Consider the following 24,483-nt stretch of genomic DNA (forward strand, 5'->3'; position numbering starts at 1 on the left):
GGGGGTGATCCCAGGTTAAAGAGGTGTGAATTGTCTCAAGCCAGGACAGTTGGTAGGAATTTGCAAGTCCAGGCCAGATGGTGGGGGGTGAATGTAATGCGACATGAATCCAAGATCCCGGTTGAGGCCGCACTCATGCGTGCGGAACTTAGCTATAAGTTTCTGCTCGGCGATTCTGCGTTGTCGCGTGTCCTGAAGACCGCCTTGGAGAACGCTTACCCGGAGATCAGAGGCTGAATGTCCTTGACTGCTGAAGTGTTCCCGACTGGAAGGGAACATTCCTGCCTGGTGATTGTCGCACGATGCCCGTTCATTCGTTGTCGCAGTGTCTGCATGGTCTCGCCAATGTACCACGCTTCGGGACATCCTTTCCTGCAGCGTAAGAGGTAGACTACATTGGTCGAGTCGCACGAGTATGTGCCGCGTACCTGGTGGGTGGTGTTACCACGTGTAATGGTGGTATCCAAGTCGATGATCTGGCATGTCTTGCAGAGATTGCCCTCATATGGACTGACCTGATTGACACTACACCCTTGTATGCTTCACCTGATGCTGGTGTCTATGTATTTACATTGTGTACCTTGTGTTGCCCTATTATGTATTTTCTTTTTATTTTATTTTCATGTACTCAATAATCTGTTGAGCTCCTCACAGAAAAAAACCTTTCACTGTACCTCGGGACACGTGACAATAAACAAATCCAATCCAATCGTTTTGGAAATAGTGGCAATGGGAACTTTTACATTCACTCTCGGAGGCAAATAGGGCCTCGGCTTCTCGGAGCACCTCTGACAATACAGCTCGCCCTCAGCAAGGTAAGGCTAGATTTCTGCCCAGGCCGACATGAGCGTGGCACAAACCCACCCCCTTCTGCCTCAGAGACAAGAGCACTACCCACGGAGACAAAGGCTGACACAGGAGACAAATCCATCCTGCTCTGTTAATGACGTGACGATTTGTTTTAACAGCGGGCTCTTTTCCTCTGTTGTGTCTTGTGGTTTGACTAACAGAGTGCAATGATAAGAAGAATTAGGCTGTCGTTAAAACAATATTATCAAACTGATCTATTGCTGTGGATTAGAGATGTTTGTCTGGGGTCCCTGTGTTGTAGACAGTTTAATCACAGCCAAAATGTCCTTGCTTTACTCTAGTTTTCTGTAAGCACTGGTAGGTCCTAGCTCCTCGTTTCCCACAGGACCACGATGAAAGCTCTACTCTCATTTGGGCCTTCAAAGAAAGAGTCTTGCATTTGCACAGCACCTATCCTGACCGCAGGATGTCCCAAAGCACTTACAGTTAATTACATGTCGATGCACCAAAAGAATGTCTTTCCACCCTTCTGCATCTCACCCCCTCTACATTACCTTCTCATTCGTGCGTCTCTCCTGCTTTCCCTTGATTGCATCTCTGCACTATTCATCTCTTTTCTAAAAAATAAATTTAGAGAATACAATTCTTATTTTTTCCCCAAGTTAGGGGCAATTTAATAATAAGTAATAATAATCATTTTTTGTCACAAGCAGGCTGACATTAACACTGCAATGAAGTTACTGTGAAACGCCCCGAGTCGCCACATTCCGGCCCCTGTTCGGGTACACAGAGGGAGAATTCAGAATGTCCAATTCACCTAACAAGCACGTCTTTCGGGACTTGTGGGAGGAACCCGGAGCTCCCGGAGGAAACCCAGGCAAACACGGGGACAACATGCAGACTCCGCACAGACAGTGGCCTAAGCCGGGAATCGAACCTGGGACTCTGGCGCTGCGAAGCAACAGTGCAAACCACTGTGCTACCGTGCCGCCCATAAGCCTGGCAGTTCACATATCCTGCACATCGTTTTGGGTTGTGGGTGTGAGACCCACGCAGACACGGGGAGAATGTGCAAACTCCGCACAGGCAGTGACCTGTACCTGGATCAAATCCAGGTCTCGGCGCCATGAGGCAGCAGTGCTAACCACTGTGCTGCCCCTACAGTATTCATCCCAACCATTCCCTGTGGCCACAAACTGCACATTCTAACCACCCTCTGGTTAAAGATCTTTTTCAGGAATTGTTTATTGGATTAATGAGTGACAGTGGGCGGCACGGTAGAACAGTGGTCAGCACTGTTGCCTCACAACACCAGGGTCCCAGGTTCGATTCCCAGCTTGGGTCATTGTCTGTGCGGAGGCTGCACGTTCTCCCCGTGTCTGCGTGCGTTTCCTCCGGGTGCTCCGGTTTCCTCCCACAAGTTCCGAAAGATGTGCTTGTTAGGTAATTTGGACATTCTTAATTCTCCCTCAGTGTACCCGAACAGGCGCCGGAATGTGGCGACTAGGGGCTTTTCATAGTAACTTCATTGCAGTGTTAGTGTAAGCTGACTCGTGACACTAATAAAGATTATTATTATTACTGATGTTTATCTAGTTTTGGACTCCGCCCTCCCCCACCCATGCCCCTCCTCGTTAATGGAAACATTTGCTCCATGTCTGGCCTAACGAGCCCCCTCATGACGTGAAAGAACTGTGCCAGATTTCCTTGGAGTCCCAAAGTTGGCAACCCGTTCAGTCTTAATCGTTTTAAGCAATGGGACATTTCTCACGTTATGGTGTTGGGAACATGGCTGCCTAATTTGCGCACAGCCAGCTCCCACCAGCAGCAAGGTGAGAATGAGCAGACAATCTGTTTCAGTGGTGTTAGCTGAGGGGTAAGTATTGACCCAGGAAATTGGGAAGGGCAGACAGGGGCCCTGTGTAATGTCTCACCCCCCCCCCCCAAAAAAAAGAGCCTTAGCACTTCCTCAGTGCCGCACTTTGAATATCAGCCTGGATTATATGTCCAAATCTCTGGAATGGGACTTGAACCACCCGCAGACCTTTCACCAAAGAACCACAGGAGAGGACGAGGAAGATGTTTTTATGCAGTGAGCTGTTATGCTTGCATGAGCGGTAGAAGAAAACGCAATGTTAACCTTCCAAAGGGCATTATATAATTACTTGAAAGGGCAGCACGGTAGCATTGTGGATAGCACAATGGCTTCACAGCTCCAGGGTCCCAGGTTCGATTCCCAGCTTGGGTCACTGTCTGTGCGGAGTCTGCACATCCTCCCCGTGTGTGCGTGGGTTTCCTCCGGGTGCTCCGGTTTCCTCCCACAGTCCAAAGATGTGCAGGTTAGGTGGATTGGCCATGATAAATTGCCCTTAGTGTCCAAAATTGCCCTTAGTGTTGGGTGGGGTTACTGGGTTATTGGGATAGGGTGGAGGTGTTGTACTTGGGTAGGGTGCTCTTTCCAAGAGCCGGTGCAGACTCGATGGGCCGAATGGCCTCCTTCTGCACTGTAAATTCTATGATCTATGAAATTCGCAAGGCCATGGGGAAAGATCAGAGGATTAGGTGGGAGGGAGGAAGGGGGGGAGGATGTGCGGTGGTGGGAGTAATTTGATCGCTCTTTCGAAGAGTAAGCACCAGCACATGATAGGCCGAATGGCCTTAATGTAAGCCTACTTGTGACAATAAAGATTATTATTATTCATCAACGCTGTAAGCTTGTCCAAATTGCAATTACCATTGCTGTGTCGGCAACCGCAGCAACCCTTTTGCACACAAGTCCAAAAAAAGTTGAAGGTCACGTTAACCTGTCCTGGCACTGTTGGTTGAGAGAGCTGTGTCGGCCAGGATATCAGGGTTTGAACATTTCTATATTCGGATACTGCCATGGGATCCCTCAGGTCGACTGGAAAGGGCAAATTGTGTAGTGATCTGTACATCTGTATATACATCTGCACATACACCAGGGACTGCTGCACAGATATAACAGCCACAGCATCACTAGAGGGCAGCATCAGAGACGGGTATAAAGGGTCCAGCTCAAGGGAGGATCCACCTCTTTGAGAAGCACAGAGCTAGTGAGCAGCAGCAGACAGAGACAGCTCAGCATAGGCCGTTTACCTTAGTTTCACAGGTCATACCTCTTGACTGTTTTACATCTAGTTGAGCTCTGGAAGCAGAACGAACCCTTTGAATAAAGAGCTTGTGTTAACTGTAAATCTCCAGTCTTCATTCAGACTTAGAGAATAACATATGGTACCAGGGGTTATTTCAGAAAGCAAGCTAGACATCAGCAAGAGAGGAAAAACTTAAACCGGATATTCGACTGTAGGAGACTTCGCAGCAAATGGATCCTCGACGACTAACTGATTCGATGGAACTTGTTGGAACTTCATGGCGGCTGGAAACAGCCGGTAATTTAAGTTATAACTGGAAACTGTTCGAACAGATGTTCCAAATATTTATCACAGCTAATGATTTAAGCACTGCCTCTGACGCAACAAAAATAGCCCTACTACTCTCAACAGGAGGGCATGGAGCTAGAGAAATCTATAATTGCTTTAATTACTTAGAAGGTGAGGACAGCACCAAAGTAGAAATCATACTCAAAAATATTTGCTGTAACAGTCAGGCTGGTGAGATGCTGGGAAGATTTAACTCTTGTCAGAGAAACGTAGGGTCCATCTCTGATTTTATTACTCAATCTCAAGTTAATACCACAGGGCAGTGATTATGCTGATTTCAGAGACACTGTGATAATGCATCAATTAATTTCTGGACTATCTGATAAGAATTTGAGGGAAGAACTTTCCTTCTCGACTGAGGAGTGTCGGAGTTCTGAAGCGGATAGGGTACGGGAGAAAAATGCAACGGGCCTCCCTGCCTGATTTAAAGTGGCTGCTAGAGCTACCTCTGAGGCGTCGCTCTCAACCTGAAAGGGAGTGGATTCATCCACCGCCCGCATGGCTGCTTTGGCGATGTCCTCCTTGATGCAGCTGAAGGCCTGGCGCGCCTCAGCAGACAGGGGAAATCGTGTGGCCTTAAAGAGTGGGCGGGCTTTGTCCGCATATTGAGGGACCTACTGGGCGTAGTATGAAAAGAACCCCAAGCACCGTTTGAGGGCCTTGGGGCAATGAGGGAGGGGGAGTTCTAAGAGGGGGCGCATGCGGTCTGGGTCTGGGCCCAGGACTCCGTTCTCCACGACGTAGCCGAGGATGGCCAGTCTGTTTGTGCGGAAAACGCATTTCTCCTTGTTATAAGTGAGATTTAATTTCTGAGCCGTCTGGAGAAAACGGTGGAGGTTGGCGTCGTGGTCCTGCTGGTCATAGCCGCAGATGGTAACATTGTCCAGATATGGAAACGTGGCCCGCAGCCCGTACTGGTCTACCATTCGGTCCATTGCTCGTTGGAACACCGAAACCCCATTAGTGACGCCGAAGGGAACCCGGAGGAAGTGGAAGAGGCGGCCATCGGCCTCGAACGCTGTGTAGTGGCGGTCCTCCAGGCGGATTGGGAGCTGGTGGTCTGCAGACTTCAGATCCACCATGGAAAATAGCCGATATTGGGCGATCTGATTAACCATGATACCACGCGGGGCAGCAGGGTAGCATGGTGGTTAGCATAAATGCTTGACAGCTCCAGGGTCCCAGGTTCGATTCCCGGCTGGGTCACTGTCTGTGTGGAGTCTGCACGTTCTCCCCGTGTGTGCGTGGGTTTCCTCCGGGTGCTCCGGTTTCCTCCCACAGTCCAAAGATGTGCAGGTTAGGTGGATTGGCCATGATAAATTGCTCTTAGTGTCCAAAATTGCCCTTAGTGTTGGGTGAGGCTACTGGGTTATGAGGATAGGGTGGAGGTAGGGGCTTGGGTAGGGTTCTCTTTCCAAGAGCCAGTGCAGACTCGATGGGCTGAATGGCCTCCTTCTGCACTGTAAATTCTATGTAAATTCTATGAAGTCGTATTCTTCTGATGAGCTTTCTGAGCATGCCGATGCAGATGGGGCCCGTGGAGCGCACGTGGTGAGCGGCGAGGAAGATGGCGGCCCCCATGAGTCGCACGTGGCCGGCCGCATTCTGGGGGTTTGCCAAGATGGCGGCCCCCATGGATCGCAAGTGGCAGGAGGGGGCGGAGTCGGGGCGTAGGCCGCAGCGTTTCGGGCCCCGTGGGCCTGCTGGTGTTGGGAGCGATTTGTTCTCTCTGCAGGGGAGTTAAAAACTGGGGCCCTTTTCGTGAGGCAAACTCTGGCATAGTGGCCTTTCTTCCCGCAGCTGCTGCAGGTCGCGGATCGGGCTGGGCAGTGCTGCCGCGGGTGCTGGATTTGGCCACAGAAATGGCAGGCTGGGGCAGCTGAGTAGCTGGCTGGGGCAGCAGAGTAACTGGCTGGGGCAGCAGAGTAACTGGCTTTGGCAGCGCGGTAGCTGGGGGGCCGTGCGGCACAGGCCTGGGGGGACTGTTGGTCGGGGGTCCACGATGGGGTCGCGGGGTCCGCGGGAAACGACGTGAGACTGCGGAAGGAAACTTCCATAGTGGTAGCCTCCTCCACAGTAGTGTCTAAGTCCTGGGCCCCCTTTTCTAGCAGTCTTTGGCGCACATAGTTAGACCTAAGGCCCGCCACGAAAACGTCCCGCACAGCAAGCTCCCTATGTTCAGCCGCGGTAACGGCTTGATAATTACACTCATTGGAAAGGTTATTCAATTCCCTTACAAATTCGGCAAGCGTTTCTGTAGGCCGCTGACGGCGAGTCGTAAACACATGGCGTGCATAAACCTCGTTAATGGGCTTAACGTACATTTTGTCCAGTATTGCCAGCGCTGCGATGTAAGAACCGGCCAGATTCAGCTGTGTGGAGATTCTGTGGCTTACCCTGGCGTGTAGTAGGCTGAGTTTTTGTTCCTCTGTTGTTCCAGCGGTGCTGGCTTCTGCCAGGTAGGCTTTAAAACATCTCAGTCAGTGGGAAAAAATTTCCTTAGCCTCTGCATCCTGTGGGTCGAGTTCTAGGCGTCCGGGCTTGAGGGCTGCTTCCATGATTTCTTCGACTGTTTCCTAAGTATATTAAATTGTTGGAACCAACAATTCTACGGACGCGTGCTTGTAGGATTAGAATAGCGGTTTTAATATACTTACAACAGAGCCAGCCTGTTAGCCGTTGAACCTTCCGTGAACTGGCCGGCTGACCCTGTGGCACTGATCTTTATACAGCAGCTCCCGGGGGAGGAGTCCTGGGCGGAGCCAAGGGAGAAGCCCCGTACAACTCTCAAGCATTCCCAGACCTACTCCCCCTGGAGGTCAGATAGTGCAACTGCACTTACAATATATACACATGTATATACAGGTTATAATCCGGTGTGAATCACATTCACCAAACAGCTGAACCAAGGAAGGGTTTAGTGTGCATGGGTAAGGATAGTATGTGGACAATGTGTAGATATTTCTGGTATCGTTGGATGCTGCCGTTACGTGCTGAGTTCAAGGTGCCATCTTCGACCCTTCCCACTCCTGCCCAGATCTTTGGCTGCGATACTAGGTGGACCTCACAAAAATTTGCAACTTGTCACCCACCAGACACTCGGTTTCACAGCCACCGACTCATCCCTCTCCTTGAGACTGAACCAGACAGTTCACAACTCTGGCATCACCTTTGGCCATCAGATGTCCTTTCTGTCACATATATCCGCCCTCATTAACTTTGCCAATTTCCACCACCATAACGTAATTTTCTTTTCTTTTTAGAATATAAATTTAGATTACCCAATCATTTTTCCCAATTAAGGGGCAATTTAGCGTGGCCAATACACCTACTCTGCACATTTTTGGGTTGTGGGGGCGAAACCCATGCCGACACGGGGAGAATGTGCAAACTCTACATGGACAATGACCCAGAGCCGGGATCGAACTTGAGACCTCAGCGCCGTGAGGCAGCTGTGCTAACCACTAGGCCACCGTGCTGGCCCCCCCACCATAACGTTATTCAACTCCTTCTGACGCTAAAGCCCTCGATCATACTTTTCTTTCTTCCAGATGTGACTATTCCAATGCACTCCTGGCTGATGTCCCATCTTGCCTCCTCCAACTACGTTTGAGATCATCCGAAACTCTTCTGCCCCTATTCTGACTCGCACCAAGTCCCATTCACCCATTCCCCACAGCTTGCTCACCTGCACGAGCTCTTGATTCAGGCAGCTCAATTTTCAATGGAGCATCCTTGGTTTTCAAATGAATCCATGGCCATGCCCGAGCTTTGCAATCTACCCAGCCCCAGCCCCATGACGCTGTGAGGTATCTGCATAGATAGGGGTTCAGGGGCAATTAGATAACCAGGCACTGCAGGGGGGGGGGGGGGGCATGGGGTCAAATGATGCCCAAATCCCATAAAAGAATAAAAATTCTCTCTTCATCAGCATGTTTGATTTTGTTTGACGTTCGGTGGCCATGTTTTCAGCTGCCTGAGTCCTAAGCTCCAGAAATCCTTTCCTAAACCTTTCTATCTCTCTCCCCTCCTTCTTTCTTTTAGTGCCCCTTGAAACCCAGCTCTCTGGCTAAGTTTTAGCTCAGTTTAGCTAGACGGCCGGTTTGAGATGCAGAACAAGCCCAGCAGCAGAGGTTCAATTCCCGTACCGGCTGAGGTTGTTCATAAAGGCCCCGCCTTCTCAACCTTGACCCTCAGGTTAAATCACCACCAGTCAGCTCTCCAGCGAATTTACCTATTGACTTCAGGGGCAATATATTTTCTTCAGTGGGCCTGTCAGATCTTGGCATTGAGAAGGGCTGCACTCATCTTTCGTGTTGGAATGGAGCTGCATTAACACAGAGAAGTACAGCTTGAGTGAGACTGTCGAGTTAAACAACATACTGCACCTTACAAATCCCAGGATGCCCCAAAGCATCTTGCAGCCAATGAAATACCTTTGAAGTATCATCATTAATGTTGAAAATGGATCAAGTTCCCACAAACAGCAGTACGATAAATAATCCGATCAGCTCTTTTAGAGGGATAGCCACCTGTCTGCTCCTCTTCAAGATATTACTATGGAATCTTCTAGATCTATTTGAAGAGGCTATTCCCATCTGAAAAGCGGAAGTCAATACACTCAGTCAGTCCTGCACTAGAATGTCACCCGAGCTTTTGTGTTGGCGTCTCTGGAGAGCTATTTAAACACATGGCCCTCCTGACTCAGTCATGGCTGACATCTTGTTTCAAATCAGGAAGACATTTGATTCCAGGGGCCCCACACGTACTGATCACGGGAACCAATGCAGATACGACCCCCCCCAGGGAAAGTCAATGCTTTCAAAAAGTGTTAGTCAATCAAATGAGGTAAAATTCCAAGCTCCACATCAGGAGAAGTTCTGCCAAAATGTTTATTTTTATAAAATTAACTTACGGGATGCGGGCGTCGCTGGTTAGGCCAGCATTTATTGCCCATTCTTAGATGTCCTTCAGAAGGCGGTGGTGAGCTGCCTCCTTGAATCGCTGCAGTCCCGGAGGTGTAGGTACACCCATAGCGCTGTTAGGGAGGAAGTTCCAGGATTTTGACCCAGCGACAGTGAAGGAACGGCGATATATTTCCAAGTCAGGATGTGAGAGACTTGGAGGGGAACCTCCAGGTGGCGATGTTCCCAAGTGTCTCCTGCCCTAGGGGTGCACATCACCAAAAATCTGTCCTGGTCCACCCACGTCGACACGACCACCAAGAAAGCACAACAGCACCTATACTTCCTCAGGAAACTAAGGAAATTCGGCATGTCCACATTAACTCTTACCAACTTTTACAAATGCACCACAGAAAGCATCCTATCTGGCTGCATCACAGCCTGGTATGGCAACTGCTCGGCCCAGGACCGCAAGAAACTTCAGAGAGTCGTAAATACAGCTCAGTCCATCACACGAACCTGCCTCCCATCCATGGACTCCATCTACACCTCCTGCTGCCTGGGGAAAGCAGGCAGCATAATCAAAGACCCCTCCCACCCGGCTTACTCACTCTTCCAACTTCTTCCATCGGGCAGGAGATACAGAAGTCTGAGAACACGCACGAACAGACTCAAAAACAGCTTCTTCCCCGCTGTTACCAGACTCCTAAAAGACCCTCTTGTGGACTAACCTCATTAACACTACACCCTGTGGACGCAATACTCCGCCCCCCACGCCGGGTGTGAAAATAGCGGGAGGGCCTCCCGACATTTTTCACGCCCTCCCGCTATTCTCCCCCCCCCACGCCCAACCGACGCCATGAATTGCCGTTCGCCGTTTTTAATGGCGAGCGGTGATTATCCGAGGCCAATGGGCCGAGCGGCCGGGCCTTCATGCCCGTTTCAACACGGCACCAAACACACCTGCTCGCTGCCATCGTGAAACGGCCGCCAGATGCCCATTTGGGGCATCTGGGGGCCCGATTGGCACGGCAGTACCACGGCCGTGCCAAGGGGGGCATAGGCCCGCAATCGGTGCCCACCGATCGCTGGCCGTGCGTCCGTAACGGACGCACTCTTTTCCCTCCGCCGCCCCGCAAGATCAAGCCGCCACGTCTTGCGGGGCGGCTGAGGGAAAAGACGGCAACTGCGCATGTGCGGGTTGGCGTTGTCCAACCTGCGCATGCGCGGCCGCCTGCGCGGCCGGTCAGCCGGCGTGACGCTTGACGTGCAGCCTTGACGACCGTCGTCAAGGCCGAGCCGCCGTGATGCACGGGGCCACGCTCCTAGCCCCGCCCGGGGGGGAGAATCGGCCCCGGAAGTGGGTGTGAAGGCTGCCGTGGGTCACGGCCTGTCCCACGGCAGCCTTTACGATTCTCCGCATTTGCGGAGAATCTCGCTCAGTATGCTTCACCCGATGCCGGTGCTTATGTAATTAAATTGTGGACCTTGTGTCCACAATTATGTATTTTCTTTTTATTTTATTTTATTTTCATGTACGAAATGATATGAGTTGCTTGCAGAAACATACATTTCACTGTACCTCGGTACATGGGACAATAAACAAATCGAATCCATCCCTTATCCCTCCAGATGGTTGAGGAGGGGGATTTGGAAGTAACTGTCGCTGGAGCCTCGGTGAGTTCCTGCAGTGAATGTCATGGACGGTACACAGGGCCGTCACTGTTTGCCGATGGCAGAGAGATTGAATGTTGAAAGCGGTGGATGGTGCGAGCTCCTTGAGTTGTCGGAGCTGCACTCCCAAGAATAAACCCAAACTCTGCAAAGTTTTCAATGTGAACTATGGAATTGTTTTTTTTTCCCTGGGCGGTGAAGTTGAGGAGGGGGTTAGTTTGGGGAGCTGGATAGTTGACCCAATCTCTCAAAGAGCTGGCACAGGGACAATCATTGGGCTGAATGATTGTGGGCAATGAGGTTCTCTTGATAGCTGTCTCTCTGGCCAGCAGTCCCCGCCCTGTTCGTGTAGTATTTGCAAAGTAATTGAGAGCTGAGATAGCGAGAGTTACTGAGCCCAGCCCACCGTTCACGTTGCCTGTGTTGCCCTGGTGTGTCCTGTCCTTCCCTTGCTTGAAGTTTCACCCCCCCCCCCCCCCCCCCCCACAGCCTCAGCAATGCAGTTCCACAGCCACCCGGGCACCCAGAGCTCCCCCCACGCCCCCTCACCCATTCACCCCACGCCGTTTTACATCGAGGACATTCTGAACCGGGACCGCGGCGAGACTCCGCGTCGCCCCGCCGCCCTGGGCGCCCCTTTCCCGGCGGCGCTATTCCCGCTGCCGCTTGGCTTGAGGTGCGGGCTGTACCCGGAGAGCAGCCCCGGCTACTTCCCACCTCTGCCCCAACATCTGTACCGGACTCCACTCCTCCCAGAACATCTGGCTCTCTACAACCCGACAGCTGGCGAACCTCAGCATCCCATATACAGACCTCTGCCCCTGGGTAAGAGACTGCTCTTGTATGTGTGTGTATGGGTGTGTGGGGGGGGAAATATAGCTGGAGAAACCAATGGAATAAGGAGGAGCAGAGATTAAAACTACCAGAGAAGGAAGATAAGCAGATTGATCAATGGACAGATAATCAGATCTGATTGAGACAGGAACAGGAGCAATCTGGGGTCAGAGAAAGAGGGAATATCAAATAGGAGGGGGTGTGGGAGAAGGAGACAGGATTTAAGAGCGAAGTAATGAGGGATGTCAATGTGTTCGTGTCTGTACCCCCCCCCCCCCCCCCAACCAGGATTGAGAAAGTGGGAAAAATGCGGCCACCCAACTTTCTAAACATTTATTAGCTCAGTGAAATTATAGTTGTTGCTGGTGAATGAGATTTGCAGGCAGAATTACTGTGGGGGGTGTGTGTAAAGATTCCGACACATTGGCGTTTTGAAATGTATAAAACACACACAATTTACACCCGATAAAACGTGACAAACGCCCAGCTCAATGTTGTATGTGCAAACCGTGAAACCAAGGAGAGTCTGCGTGTGTGTGTTTTGTCCAACGAACATTTGTTCCTCTTTCTGCAAGAACAGAATCTGAGCACTTGTAAAGTTTTCGGGTCTTTTCTTCACTAAATGCAAATGAAATCCAACTTTTTTTTATAACGAGTGATGGGATACAGCTTTTCCGAGATTGGAGCCTTGTTTGTGTGTGTGTGTGTGTTGACTGCAAACCCCAATTTGGAGGGTTCCCGGAGATTTAAGCTCCACTCCAATCTCGCCTGTCCACAGTAGGGGCGGGACTCTCCCTCTATTACAGCCTGCAGCTTCTTCAAACAGTCGATGGCAACAATTGACTGTGGATGCTGGAATCTGAAACAGAAAATGCTGGGCAATCTCAGCAGATCCGGCAGCGTCTGTGGAGACAGAAGGGATTCTTTGACAAAGCCTTGTCTTACCAGCCTCCCCGAACAGGGGCCGGAATGTGGCGACTAGGGGCTTTTCACAGTAACTTCATTGTAGCCTACTCCTGACAATAAGCCATTTTCATTTCATTTCATAAAACAAGTGACCAGTTTTGATTTCCTTGCGTGTGTGTGTGTCAGCCCAGTTGCCACCGAATATTTGTCTCCAGAATCATCCCCACCCGACCACCACCCCATTCAATGTTAGGGCCTGGTTTAGCACAATGAGCTAAACAGCTGGCTTGTAATGCAGAATAAGGCCAGCAGCACGGTTCAATTCCCGTACCGGCATCCCCGAACAGGCGCCGGAATGTGGCGACTAGGGGCTTTTCACAGTAACTTAATTGAAGCCTACTTGTGACAATAAGCGGTTATTATTATAGTTCCTCATTATCACTGACAGCATCTCCACATTGCTCTTCACTGTCCGCTTTCTCTTTATTCAACTATAAAATATCTTCTTATTGATTTTGATATCCCTTGCAAATGTCTTTTCATAATCCCTTATAGCCGCTGTTATAAGGTACTTTGTGACCCTCTGCTGGTCTTTGTATCGATCCCATTCATCCGGATCTGTGCTATGTTTTGCATTTTTTTAAGCCCTTTTAGTTTTATGCTGTCCCGAACCTCTTTAGTTGTCCTTGACTGTTTTCTTTGTGAAGTGGAACCTTTTCCTCTCAGGGGTACATACTCACTCTGTATCGCGTTAAATGGTTCTTTAAATATTCTCCACTGTTCTTCAATCGTTTGACCCATTCACAGACCTTCCCAGTTTACCGTGGACAGTCTCTGTTTCATCCTATTCAAGTCAACTTGGCCCAAGTCTAAAATTCTCGTGTCTGAATCGTGCTTTTCACTACACTGAATTTAACCATGCTACGATCACTATTTGATAAATGTTAGCGCACAGTTAGGGTGTTAATAAAATTGGGCTCATTACTCATAACTAAATCTAATATTGCCTGTCCCCTTACTGAATCTAGCACATATTGCTGCAGGAAGCTATTCTAGATGCATTCCAGAAATTCACTACCTTTCTGCCTCTCCCAATCTCTGTGTAAGTTAAAATCCCCCATTAATATTACTCTGCCTCTGCTACATACTTGCCTAATTGCTATATTTATACAATCTAATACTTCAGAACTGTTATCTGGGCAGCACGGTAGCATTGTGGATAGCACAATTGCTTCATAGCTCCAGGGTCCCAGGTTCGATTCCGGCTTGGGTCACTGTCTGTGCGGAGTCTGCACGTTCTCCCCGTGTGTGCGTGGGTTTCCTCCGGGTGCTCCGGTTTCCTCCCACAGTCCAAAGATGTGCAGGTTAGGTGGATTGGCCATGATAAATTGCCCTTAGTGTCCAAAATTGCCCTTAGTGTTGGGTGGGGTTACTGGGTTAAGGGGATAAGGTGGAGGTGTTGACCTTGGGTAGGGTGCTCTTTCCAAGAGCCGGTGCAGACTCGATGGGCCGAATGGCCTCCTACTGCACTGCAAATTCTATGATATCAGGGGATCAATACACAACACCATTACAGTTTTAGATCCTTTCTGTTCCTCAGTTCCACCCATATGGTATCCACTGGATGTTTTCCCCTCATTATATCCTCCCTCAGCATTGATGTGATAGTATTTCTGCTCAGTAAGGCTACTCCATCCCCTCTGCCATCTTCCCTGTCCCTCCTGTAAATGTTATAACGAGGTCTATTTAATAGCCAGTCCTAACCATCCTCCAGCCATGTCTCTGTAACATCTACGACATCATACACTATCTGGGGCAGCGCGGTAACACAGTGGTCAGCACAGTTGCTTCACAGCTCCAGGGTCCCAGGTTCGATTCCCGGCTAGGGTCACTGTCTGCGTGGAGTCTGCACGTTCTCCCCGTGTCTGTGTGCGTTTCCTCCAGGGGCTCCGGTTTCCTCCCATATGTCCCTAAAGACGTGCTGTTAGGTAATTTGGACATTCTGAATTCTCCCTCTATGATCCGAACAGGTGGCAGAATGTGGCGACTAGGGGCTTTTCACAGTAACTTCATTGCAGTGTTGATGTAAGCCTACTTGTGACATTAACGATTATTAATTGAATCTTCAATTTGCATTAGCGCCTCCAGCTCATCTAGTTTATTCCTTACACTCTGTGCATTGGTATGTAGAACTCCTAATTGGGATATTCCCCTTGACCTCACCCTCAGCACTGATATTTTACTGGCTTGTTCATTATTTTTCTGTTTTGACTGAATCACTAAACTTCTTGTAGTTTTGCCACTGCCTGGAGTTCCTGAAGTGACTATTTCATTACTCTCTGTCCTGATACTTGTTTTGGAACTTTATCGAGTTCCCCAGAGACTTTCCTGAGGCAAATAATATACATACTTCCCGCTGGACGCCTACTGGGACGTGCTAGGTCAGTGCCTTTCTGGCCGACCTCATATATATTGGATAAGTGGGATACTCCATCCCGAGTGAGGGAGCTCGTACTCCGCAAGGAGCACAGGAAAAACAAGCATCCCCACCTTGTGGGTCCCATACGGGATGTGACATTCCTCCCCCACAAACTCCGAAGAGCCTCTTGACGAGCGAGGAGGCAGAGAAGGAGGAGCCAGGCGGAGTCCGCTGGAGTTTCTTTGGCTCTGGTACGTCCCCAAGGAACTAATGCACCAAATCAGTCAGTGTATAGTCAGGGGCAGCAGGGTAGCATGGTGGTTAGCATAAATGCTTCACAGCTCCAGGGTCCCAGGTTCGATTCCCGGCTGGGTCACTGTCTGTGCGGAGTCTGCATGTCCTCCCCCTGTGTGCGTGGGTTTCCTCCGGGTGCTCCGGTTTCCTCCCACAGTCCAAAGATGTGCGGGTTAGGTGGATTGGCCATGCTAAATTGCCCGTAGTGTCCTAATAAAAGTAAGGTTAAGGGGGGGGGGTGTTGGGTTATGGGTATAGGGTGGATACGTGGGTTTGAGTAGGGTGATCATGGCTCGGCACAACATTGAGGGCCGAAGGGCCTGTTCTGTGCTGTACTGTTCTATGTTCTATATACCGCACCGGTGATTGCCTTCTGCGGCAGGAACGACGTGGCAGTCGATCGTCAGGAAGCATCTAAACTACCGAGCCAGTGTCCAATATCGCCGAGGTCTGCCTCTCCACCTCGAAGTCCGTATGGGCATGTTGGCATTGAGAGAGACTGGAGGTATGACAGAAGGCTGGTTCAGCAACGGAGCAGGAGGGTCCAGGATAGGTTTCTTCAGAGGCACTTCCCGAGAGAGCAACCGCTGTGAGCGAATATGATCCAGGTGCCGTCTCATTAGTTGACCCCGGAGTCGAACTTGGCAAGGGACTGGTTCCCTTTGACGGACAACAACCCCAGAGAGCCAGCAAGCACCGTCATTGAAGTTCCGAATCAACACCGCGGCGTCAGGTGTGAAGCGGCGAACTGGGCAACATCCTTGCGACATCCACCCTGTTACCCCACTGAAGGATGCCACCCTCGACGGTCAACGTCCTAGGGGATGGTTTGGCACACGGAGGGGCTGGTTTAGCACACTGGGCTAAATCGCTGGCTTTGAAAGCAAACCAAGACAGGCCAGCAGCACGGTTCAATTCCCATACCAGCCTTCCCGAACAGGCGCCGGAATGTGGTGACTAGGGGCTTTTCACAGTAGCTTCATTTGAAGCCTACTTGTGACAATAAGCGATTTTCATTTCAAATCCTGGTCACGCGCACCTTTGCGCCCATGTCCGGTAGAATCAAACTAAGACGTGTACGGAGCCTACGACCCATTAACATCTCAGCTGGGGCCACCCCAGTTACTGTGTGCGGCCTGGTCCTGTACGAGAATAAAAACCTTGCCAGTCTTGTGCCCGTCGAGCCGGACGTCTGGTTTATGTGTCCTCGCTTAACCGCATGTATGGTCCCCTCTGCCAAACCTTGCAATGTTTGGGGTATGGGGCAGTGCAGACGTGGCGAATTCAGTTGCTAGTCACAAAAGCGACAAACTCTTTATCGGTCACGAGTGCCTCCAGGATTCTGTGGGTGGGAAAAATAAACGTGCAATCACCTGGGAAGTGATTGTCGCCATCTTGTGGACCGCCAGCCATTTTGAGTGGCTGTCCACCAGAACGAGAAATATGAAACCTAAGAAGGAACCGGCAAAATCAGTGTGCCCAGGCCCCAGGGTGCCTCGGCCACTCCTAAGGGTGTAGGCGTGTCACCATGGGGAGCCTCTGGTGCCCTTTACAGATGGAGCATTGCTGGGCCAACATCTCGATATTGGTGCCCAAACCCGGCCACCTCGCTCCTCGCCAGCATCTTCATTTTGGATGCTCCAGGATGCCCGTCGTGCTGGTTCCCTAACACGGCAGCCTGTCCCTTTGCCGGGATACCAACCCTGGTACCCCACAGAAGGATGCCATCCTTGACGGTCAACTCGACAATTTGGAGGAGAAAGCCTTAAACTCCCCTTAGCTTCCGATGCTGCCCACCATATAGCACCAGATGTCACACCTTGGCAAGGACGTTATCTGTTTGCATCCAGTCATGAACACACGAGGCAGTGACAGACAAGGAGTCCCTGAAATTCTGGACAGCAATCATTTCTTCCGCTGTCGGAAGGTTCGTGCATTTAATCTGCAGGGTTCAACACATCAGCATGCGCAATCTGGAACCCTGGGCAGAGCTCGAAAGAGTATTTGTGAGCAGCCAATAACAGAGCCCAGGGCTAGGTCCTCGCAGACGTGATTGGCAGGATTGCCTTGTCTTCACGAAAGAGGACTAGCAATGGCTTGTGATTGGTGCCGATAAAAAAAATGGCGGCCACAGATTTAGTGATGAAACCACTTAACACCGAATATGACCGTCGGGCCTTCTTTCTCGATCTGGGCCTATTTTCTTTTGGCCACAGAAGGCGAAAGCGATCACGGCCGTCGTCTATTCGATGTGACAAAACCGCCCCAATGCCATACGGCGAAGCATCGCATGTGATGTACAACATTTTTCAGGAGTCAAAATGTGTCAACACCCCTGAAGAAGACAACCGCTGCTTCACCTTGTTAAACACCGCATCCTGGGCCTTACCCCAAGCCCAAGGCTGATGCTTCTTCGAAAGCAAGTGGAAGGGGGTGAGGACGGTAGCCAAATTCAGCACAATGTGGATCCCATATTTTGAAGGCTGCTTAAACACTGCCTGGAGGTTCTGCTAATGTTCTTGTTCCATGGCCCCTGTGACTAACACATTGCCCAAGCAGGATGTTCTCTATGACAGGATGGAAGACTGTGCACGCAAAGGAGATTCCTAACAGAAGCCGGGTGTACCCTCAGATTCCCTTGTGAGTATAAATCGTGACGTACTTCCATGCGGATTTATCGAGCTCCACAAAAGCGTTGTTCATGTCCAGTTTTGTGAATTTACAGCCACCGGTCAATGTTGCATATGAACCTTTATTGGGAGGTGAAGGGTTAATGGTCTTATCTTGAAGCGAGGTTCACTGTCGATTTCTTGTTCCCGCAGCGGTGGACTGTCTTATCCAGCTTCATGACAGGGACCACTGGTGTTGCCCAATCAGTGAAGCACAGGCTGAATAATGCCCATACTTTCTAAACGCCGAAGTTCGGTCTCAACCTTCTCCACTATAGCAAAAGGAACCAGGCGAACACGGAAATACTGGGATTGGGCTGCCAGTTCCACCTGCATTTTAGCCAATGCCCCTTTAATGGTAACCAAACCAGGCTGGAAAACCTCCTGGGAATTGGCTCAGTTCTGTACACAAACCGCCAGAACCCACTTAGAGGATTATGCTGCCAATCCAACTTCAGTTCACTGAGCTAAGTCGCTGGCTTTTAAAGCAGACCAAGCAGGCCAGCAGCACTGTTCGATTCCCGTACCAGCCTCCCCGGACAGGCGCCGGAATGTGGCGACTAGGGACTTTTCACAGTAACTTCATTGAAGCCTACTCCTGACAATAAGCGATTTTCATTTCATTTCATTTCAATTGCTGTTCAACAGGCTAGGGTCATTTCCTTGCACAACACTGAGGGGATTGCGTACTGACTGGTACCCATGAACCTGGGTGAGGGTGGACCCCACAATATTCAGTTCTTCCCCTGTATAAGAAGCCACAAGAGCCGCCATGCCAGCCAAGGACAAAGCGTGCACTCCTTGTTGGATAAGATCAAAAGAGCACAGCCCCATCACAGAAATGGCCACTCCCGTATCCCGTATCCAGCTCCATGTGCAGCATGTGACTGTTCACTTGTATAGCATCGTGAATAGGGGCCACACGGGGCACTGCCAAACAGTTCAGCTGCATCTCAGCCCCATCCTCGGCCTCTTCTAGGTCATCCAGATGTACGGCCCGGCCCTGGGGCTCCTGCCTACCTCGACAGGGGTGCCTGGAGCACGGGCCCTCCTGCTGCCAGCAGGTACGCCTAGACCGGCATCCACATTAGCACACGGGCTGGAGTCACCTTCAACCAGGTCCGGGGACATCCCACATCTTGGCAGCCAGCTCTTCGCCCTGAAGCCGGAGTCGCAGCAGCGTTCGGTCTGGGCTGTGAGGATATCACGTGAGGGTCGATGCCCCAAAATGTTCACCTCCATCCCGTGTATCTCCTGGATGCCATGTCCCACACTTTCTTGGGATCGGGAGACCTGCAACAGCTGCTGAAAAGTCAGGGAAGCTTCGCCCAGAAGTTTTTTCTGAGTTCCCACATTATTGATACCGCAGACCAAGCGATCTTGGAGCATGTCGGACAAAACAGCTCCATACTCACAAAACTCAGCCACCTTCCGTCACTGAGATGCAAACTTGGTAATGGATTCACTGGTGGACCTCTCTGCCGTATTAAACCGGTACCTTTGAACGATTATCAATGGGTTTGGGTTAAAGTGCTGCGCCACAAGAGTCACGAGCTGATCGAATGTTTGCATATCTGGCGCGCCGGGTAGGTGAGAAACCGGATCACCTTGAGCGTATGCGCTCCACAGGCCGTCAACAGAATGACCGTCTGGCCCTCATTCTCTGTGATATTGTTGGCCCAGAAGAAATAACGCATTCATTCAGCGTTTTGGTTCCAGTCTTCAACACCGGCGTCAAATACATCGAACTGTCCAAACAGAGGCACGGCCAATCAAAGAAATCCAAACCTGGGTCCAGAACATCAGTGAGGTGGCTCAGCTGAGTCGGTCACAGTATCGACAGCAAACCAGCTTACTCCTCATCGCCAGTTCAATAAGGTCAAGGTGAGTCCACTCCAGGTAAAAATAAGAATGAGATTTGATCAACGATATACATACACTTCCCGGTGGACCCCTTCGGGTTCCTCCAAGGTTGATGCCTTACTGACCAACCTTATCTACATTGGGATAATTGAGATACCCGCCCCTAGCAGGGGAGCTCGTACTGTGCAAGGAACGTGGGGAAGACAAACATTCCCACCCCAGAGATCCAATGTGAGATATTACACTTTCCACAAGTTTTTTTAATAGGAGTTAAATATACCAGATATAGGAACATATGGGGCAGGATTCTCCCCTACCCGGCAGGGCGGGGGGTCCCGGTGCCGAGGAGTGGCGTGATCCACACCGGCGTTGGGCTGCCCTAAAGGCGTGGAATCCTCCGCACCTCCAGGGGCTAGGCCAGCCCCGGAGTGGTTTGTGCCGCGCCGGCCAGCGGGGAAGGGGCTTGGCGTCACGCCAACCGGCGCCGAAGGGCCTCCGCCGGCCGGCGTGAGTTGGCACATGCGCGGGAGCACCAGAGTGCGCTGGCGTCATCCCAGCACATGCACAGGGGGGATCATCTCCGCGTCGGCCATGGCGGAGGACCACACCAGCCGATGCGGAGGAATAGAGTGCCCCCACGGCACAGGCCCGCTTGTATAGGATCGGCTCCGATCGTGGGCCAAACCACCACGGGGGCAACCCCCGGGGCCAGATCCTCCTGTGCCCCCCCAAGGACCCCGGAGGCCGCCCGTGCCGCCAGGTCCCGCCAGTAAGGACCTACTATAATTTACGCCGGCGGGGCCACGAAAACACGGGTGGCCACTCGGCCCATCGCGGGCCGGAAAATCGGCCGGGGGGGGGGGGAGCTGCTGCCAACGGTGGGTAACCGGCGAGGCATGATTCCCACCCCCGCCAAATCCCCGGCGCCAGAGAATGTGGCAGCCAGTGGGGGCGGGATTCACCCCCCCCCCCCCCCCCCCCCCCCGGTGATTCTCCGACCTGGCAGGGTGGGGTCAGAGAATCCCGTCCATGAACGAGGAACATGATTACACCACACGGCTCACTCGAACCCATTCTGGGCAAATTACGTTTTTAACAAACGACAATGATATGGCAGACAAAGTCATTTAGTTGTGATTGTTTTTGTTCGGATCTGAAATGTGCTGTCAGGAAGTGTGTTGGAAGCAGATTCAGTGCTTGCTCTGAGAAGGGAATTGGGTCAATATTTCGAAAGGACAAAACGTATTTACTGCTGGTTGCTGGAATCTGAAACAAAAACAGAAAATGCTGGAGAATCTCAGCAGGTCCGACAGTATCTGTGGAGAGAGAACGGAGCTAACGTTTCATAGAATTACTACAGTGCAGAAGGAGGCCACTCAGCCCATCCAGTCGGCACCCACCCTCTGAAAGAGCACCCTACTGAGGCCCACTCCCCCGCCCTATCCCCAGAACCCCGTATCCCCATCTAACCTTTAGGATACCTAGGGGCATTTTAGCGTGGCCTATCTGCCGAAGATGTTCATCTTTGGACTGTGGGAGGAATCCGGGGCACCCGGATGAAACCCGCACAGACACTGGGAGAATGCCAACCATGGGGTAGCACGCCGGCGCAGTGGTTAGCACACCTCATGGCGCTGAGGACCCGGGTTCAATCATGGCCCTAGGTCACTGTCTGTGTGGAGTTTGCACATTCTCCCCGTGTCTGCGTGGGTCTCACCCCCACAATCCAAAGATGTGCAGGGTAGGTGGATTGGCCACAGTAAATTCGTCCTTGATTGGAAAAAATAATGGGTACTCTAAATTTAAAACAAAAGAATGTGCAAACTCCACACAGACAGTCACACTAGGCCGGAATCAAAACAGGATCCCTGGTGCTGTGAGGCAGCAGTGCCAACCACCCCGAGTCTGGATGACGGTCCGCCATTGCCCAGCATTTTCTGTTTTTGTTTCAAAAGGCCAAGATTGGTTGGGCGAAGCAGAAAGATCAGGGGAGCCACACAGTTCAATGGGCTGAATGGCCTCTTGTGCTTGCCATATGGCTCAATGAGATGATGGTTGATCTATCCCAATTCCACTTTTCCATCACTACCCCCGTCATTGATTTCTGACCTGCACTGACTTCGGGTCTGACAATGCCGCAATTGTAAAATTCTCTTCCTCCTTTCCAGCTTCCTCCCTCACCTCCGGCCTCCTTCATTTATTTTAGCAACAAGGGTAAGTTGGAGAAGACTTATTTCAGCGTCTCCCAACCGGCGCCGCGGCAACCACGTGGGCCCGGTTGGCCAACCTGCCCCTTAACACAGCACTGTTCTCATCCGTTGCCCCTCAAAACGCACCCCAGTTGTCAAAATCCACAATGAGGCATTGGACAATGTGGATCACTTTCCACACCTTGGACGTCTACTGTTAACGAGGGCAGATATCGTCGACGCCGTTGAACACCGCCTTCAGATTTCCAGGTCAGCCCTTGGTCACCTGAGGAAGAGAGTGTTTGAAGACTATGATCTCAGACCCGGCACCAAACTGATGGGGCAGTCGTGATACCCACCCTCCGATATGGCTCAGAGACGTGTGGACTGTGGACAGCTCAAAACCCTGGGGAAATGCCACCAGCGCTGCCTCTGTAAGATCCTGTAAATCCATTAGCAGGACAGGAGCTCCAATGTCAGTGTTCCCACTCATACCAACATCTCCAGCAGTGAAGCATTGACCACACTCCATCAGCTCTACTGGACGGGCCACATTGTCCACGATCCTGACACCAGACTCCTGGAACAAGAGCTCTACCCGGAGCTTCAACACAGCAAGCGGTCCCCAGGAGGGCCGAGGAAATACTCCAAGGACACACTCAAAACCACCTTGGAAAACATCCCAACCGACACCTGGGAATCCCTGGCCCAAGACTGCCTGACGTGGAGGAAAAGCCTCTGGGAAGGGATGGAACATCCGAGTTTCATAGCCGAGAGCAAGCTGAAGCCAAGTGACGATAGTGGAAGGAGCGCTGGGCACCGCGGGCACCCCACACACCCCCTTCTCCAACCACCGTCTGCCCCCCGCTGCGACAGAGATTGTAGGTCGCGCATTGGGACTCCTCAGTCACCCGAGAATTATTTTTAGTGTGGAGGAAATTCATCCTCGACTCTGAGGAACTGCCTCAGAAAAAGAAACTCCCATTAGATAATTGTACAAGGCTAAGGGCGGCCTGGATGTAAGGTTTTGTACGTGAGTTGGAGGAGGGAGCATGAGGTGGAGGAGGGAATCTGAGATGGAAGACGGACGTGAGATGGAGGAGGGGATGTGAGATGGAGGAGGGGTGTGAGTGGAGGAGGGGTGTGAGATGGAGGAGGGGTGTGAGTGGAGGAGGGTATGTGCGATGGAGGAGGGGCGTCAGATGGAGGAGGGTATGTGCGATGGAGGAGGGGCGTGAGATGGAGGAGGAAGCATGAGGTGGAGGAGGGGCGTGAGATGGAGGAGGGGCATGAGATGGAGGAGGGTATGTGCGATGGAGGAGGGGCGTGAGATGGAGGAGGAAGCATGAGGTGGAGGAGGGGCATGAGATGGAGGAGGGGCGTGAGATGGAGGAGGAAGCATGAGGTGGAGGAGGGGCATGAGATGGAGGAGGGGCGTGAGATGGAGGAGGGGCATGAGATGGAGGATGGGTGTGAGACAAAGGAGGGGTGTGAGACAGAGGAGGGGCGTGAGATGGAGGAGGGGTTTGAGATGGAGGAGGGGACGTGAGATGGAGGAGGGGACGTGAGATGCAGGAGGGAGCATGAGGTGGAGGAGGGAGCATGAGGTGGAGGGGCATATCTGAGATGGAGGAGGGACATGAGATGGAGGAGGGACATGAGATGGAGGGGCGTGAGATGGAGGAGGGAGCATGAGGTGGAGGAGGGAGCATGAGGTGGAGGGGCGTATCTGAGATGGAGGAGGGACATGAGATGGAGGAGGGACATGAGATGGAGGGGCGTGAGATGGAGGAGGGACATGAGATGGAGGAGGGACATAAGATGGAGGGGCGTGAGATGGAGGAGGGAGCATGAGGTTAAGGAGGGAGCATGAGGTGGAGGGGCGTATCTGAGATGGAGGAGGGACATGAGATGGAGGGGCGTGAGATGGAGGAGGGAATCTGAGATGGAGGAGTGTATGTGAGATGGAGGAGGGGCGTGAGATGGAGGAGGGAATCTGAGATGGAGGAGGGAGCATGAGGTGGAGGAGGGAGCATGAGGTGGAGGAGGGAATCTGAGATGGAGGAGGATATGTGAGATGGAGGAGGGGCGTGAGATGGAGGAGGGAATCTGAGATGGAGGAGGGTATGTGAGATGGAGGAGGGGCGTGAGATGGAGGAGGGAATCTGAGATGGAGGAGGAGACATATGTAGTAGCTGGAGCCAGCTGCCTGGGAGGGTGGTAGAAAAGGAGAGGATTAATGATGTCAAAAGAAAATTGGATGGGCACTTGAACGAAATAAACCGGGAGCACTGTGGGGATAGAGTGAGGGAATGGATTGCTCTACAGAGGGTTATGATGTGGAGATGCCGGCGTTGGACTGGGGTGAGCACAGTAAGAAGTCTTACAACACCAGGTTAAAGTCCAACAGGTTTGTTTCAAACACGAGCTTTCGGAGCACGGCTCCTTCTTCAGGTGAAT

General features: G+C 51.5%; 1 protein-coding gene across 1 annotated transcript in view; it reads left to right on the plus strand.

Moving 5' to 3' along the window:
- Positions 1-11,346: 11,346 nt before the first annotated feature.
- LOC119963610 (hematopoietically-expressed homeobox protein hhex-like) overlaps positions 11,347-24,483 on the plus strand; it is a 109,124-nt gene continuing 95,987 nt past the window's right edge. The window contains exon 1 of the mRNA XM_038792943.1: positions 11,347-11,525. Within this exon, the coding sequence (XP_038648871.1) occupies positions 11,347-11,525 (179 nt within the window). The remainder of the gene's footprint in view (positions 11,526-24,483) is intronic.

Source organism: Scyliorhinus canicula, chromosome 3 (genome assembly GCF_902713615.1).
Source record: "Scyliorhinus canicula chromosome 3, sScyCan1.1, whole genome shotgun sequence".
NCBI classification, from domain to species: domain Eukaryota; kingdom Metazoa; phylum Chordata; class Chondrichthyes; order Carcharhiniformes; family Scyliorhinidae; genus Scyliorhinus; species Scyliorhinus canicula.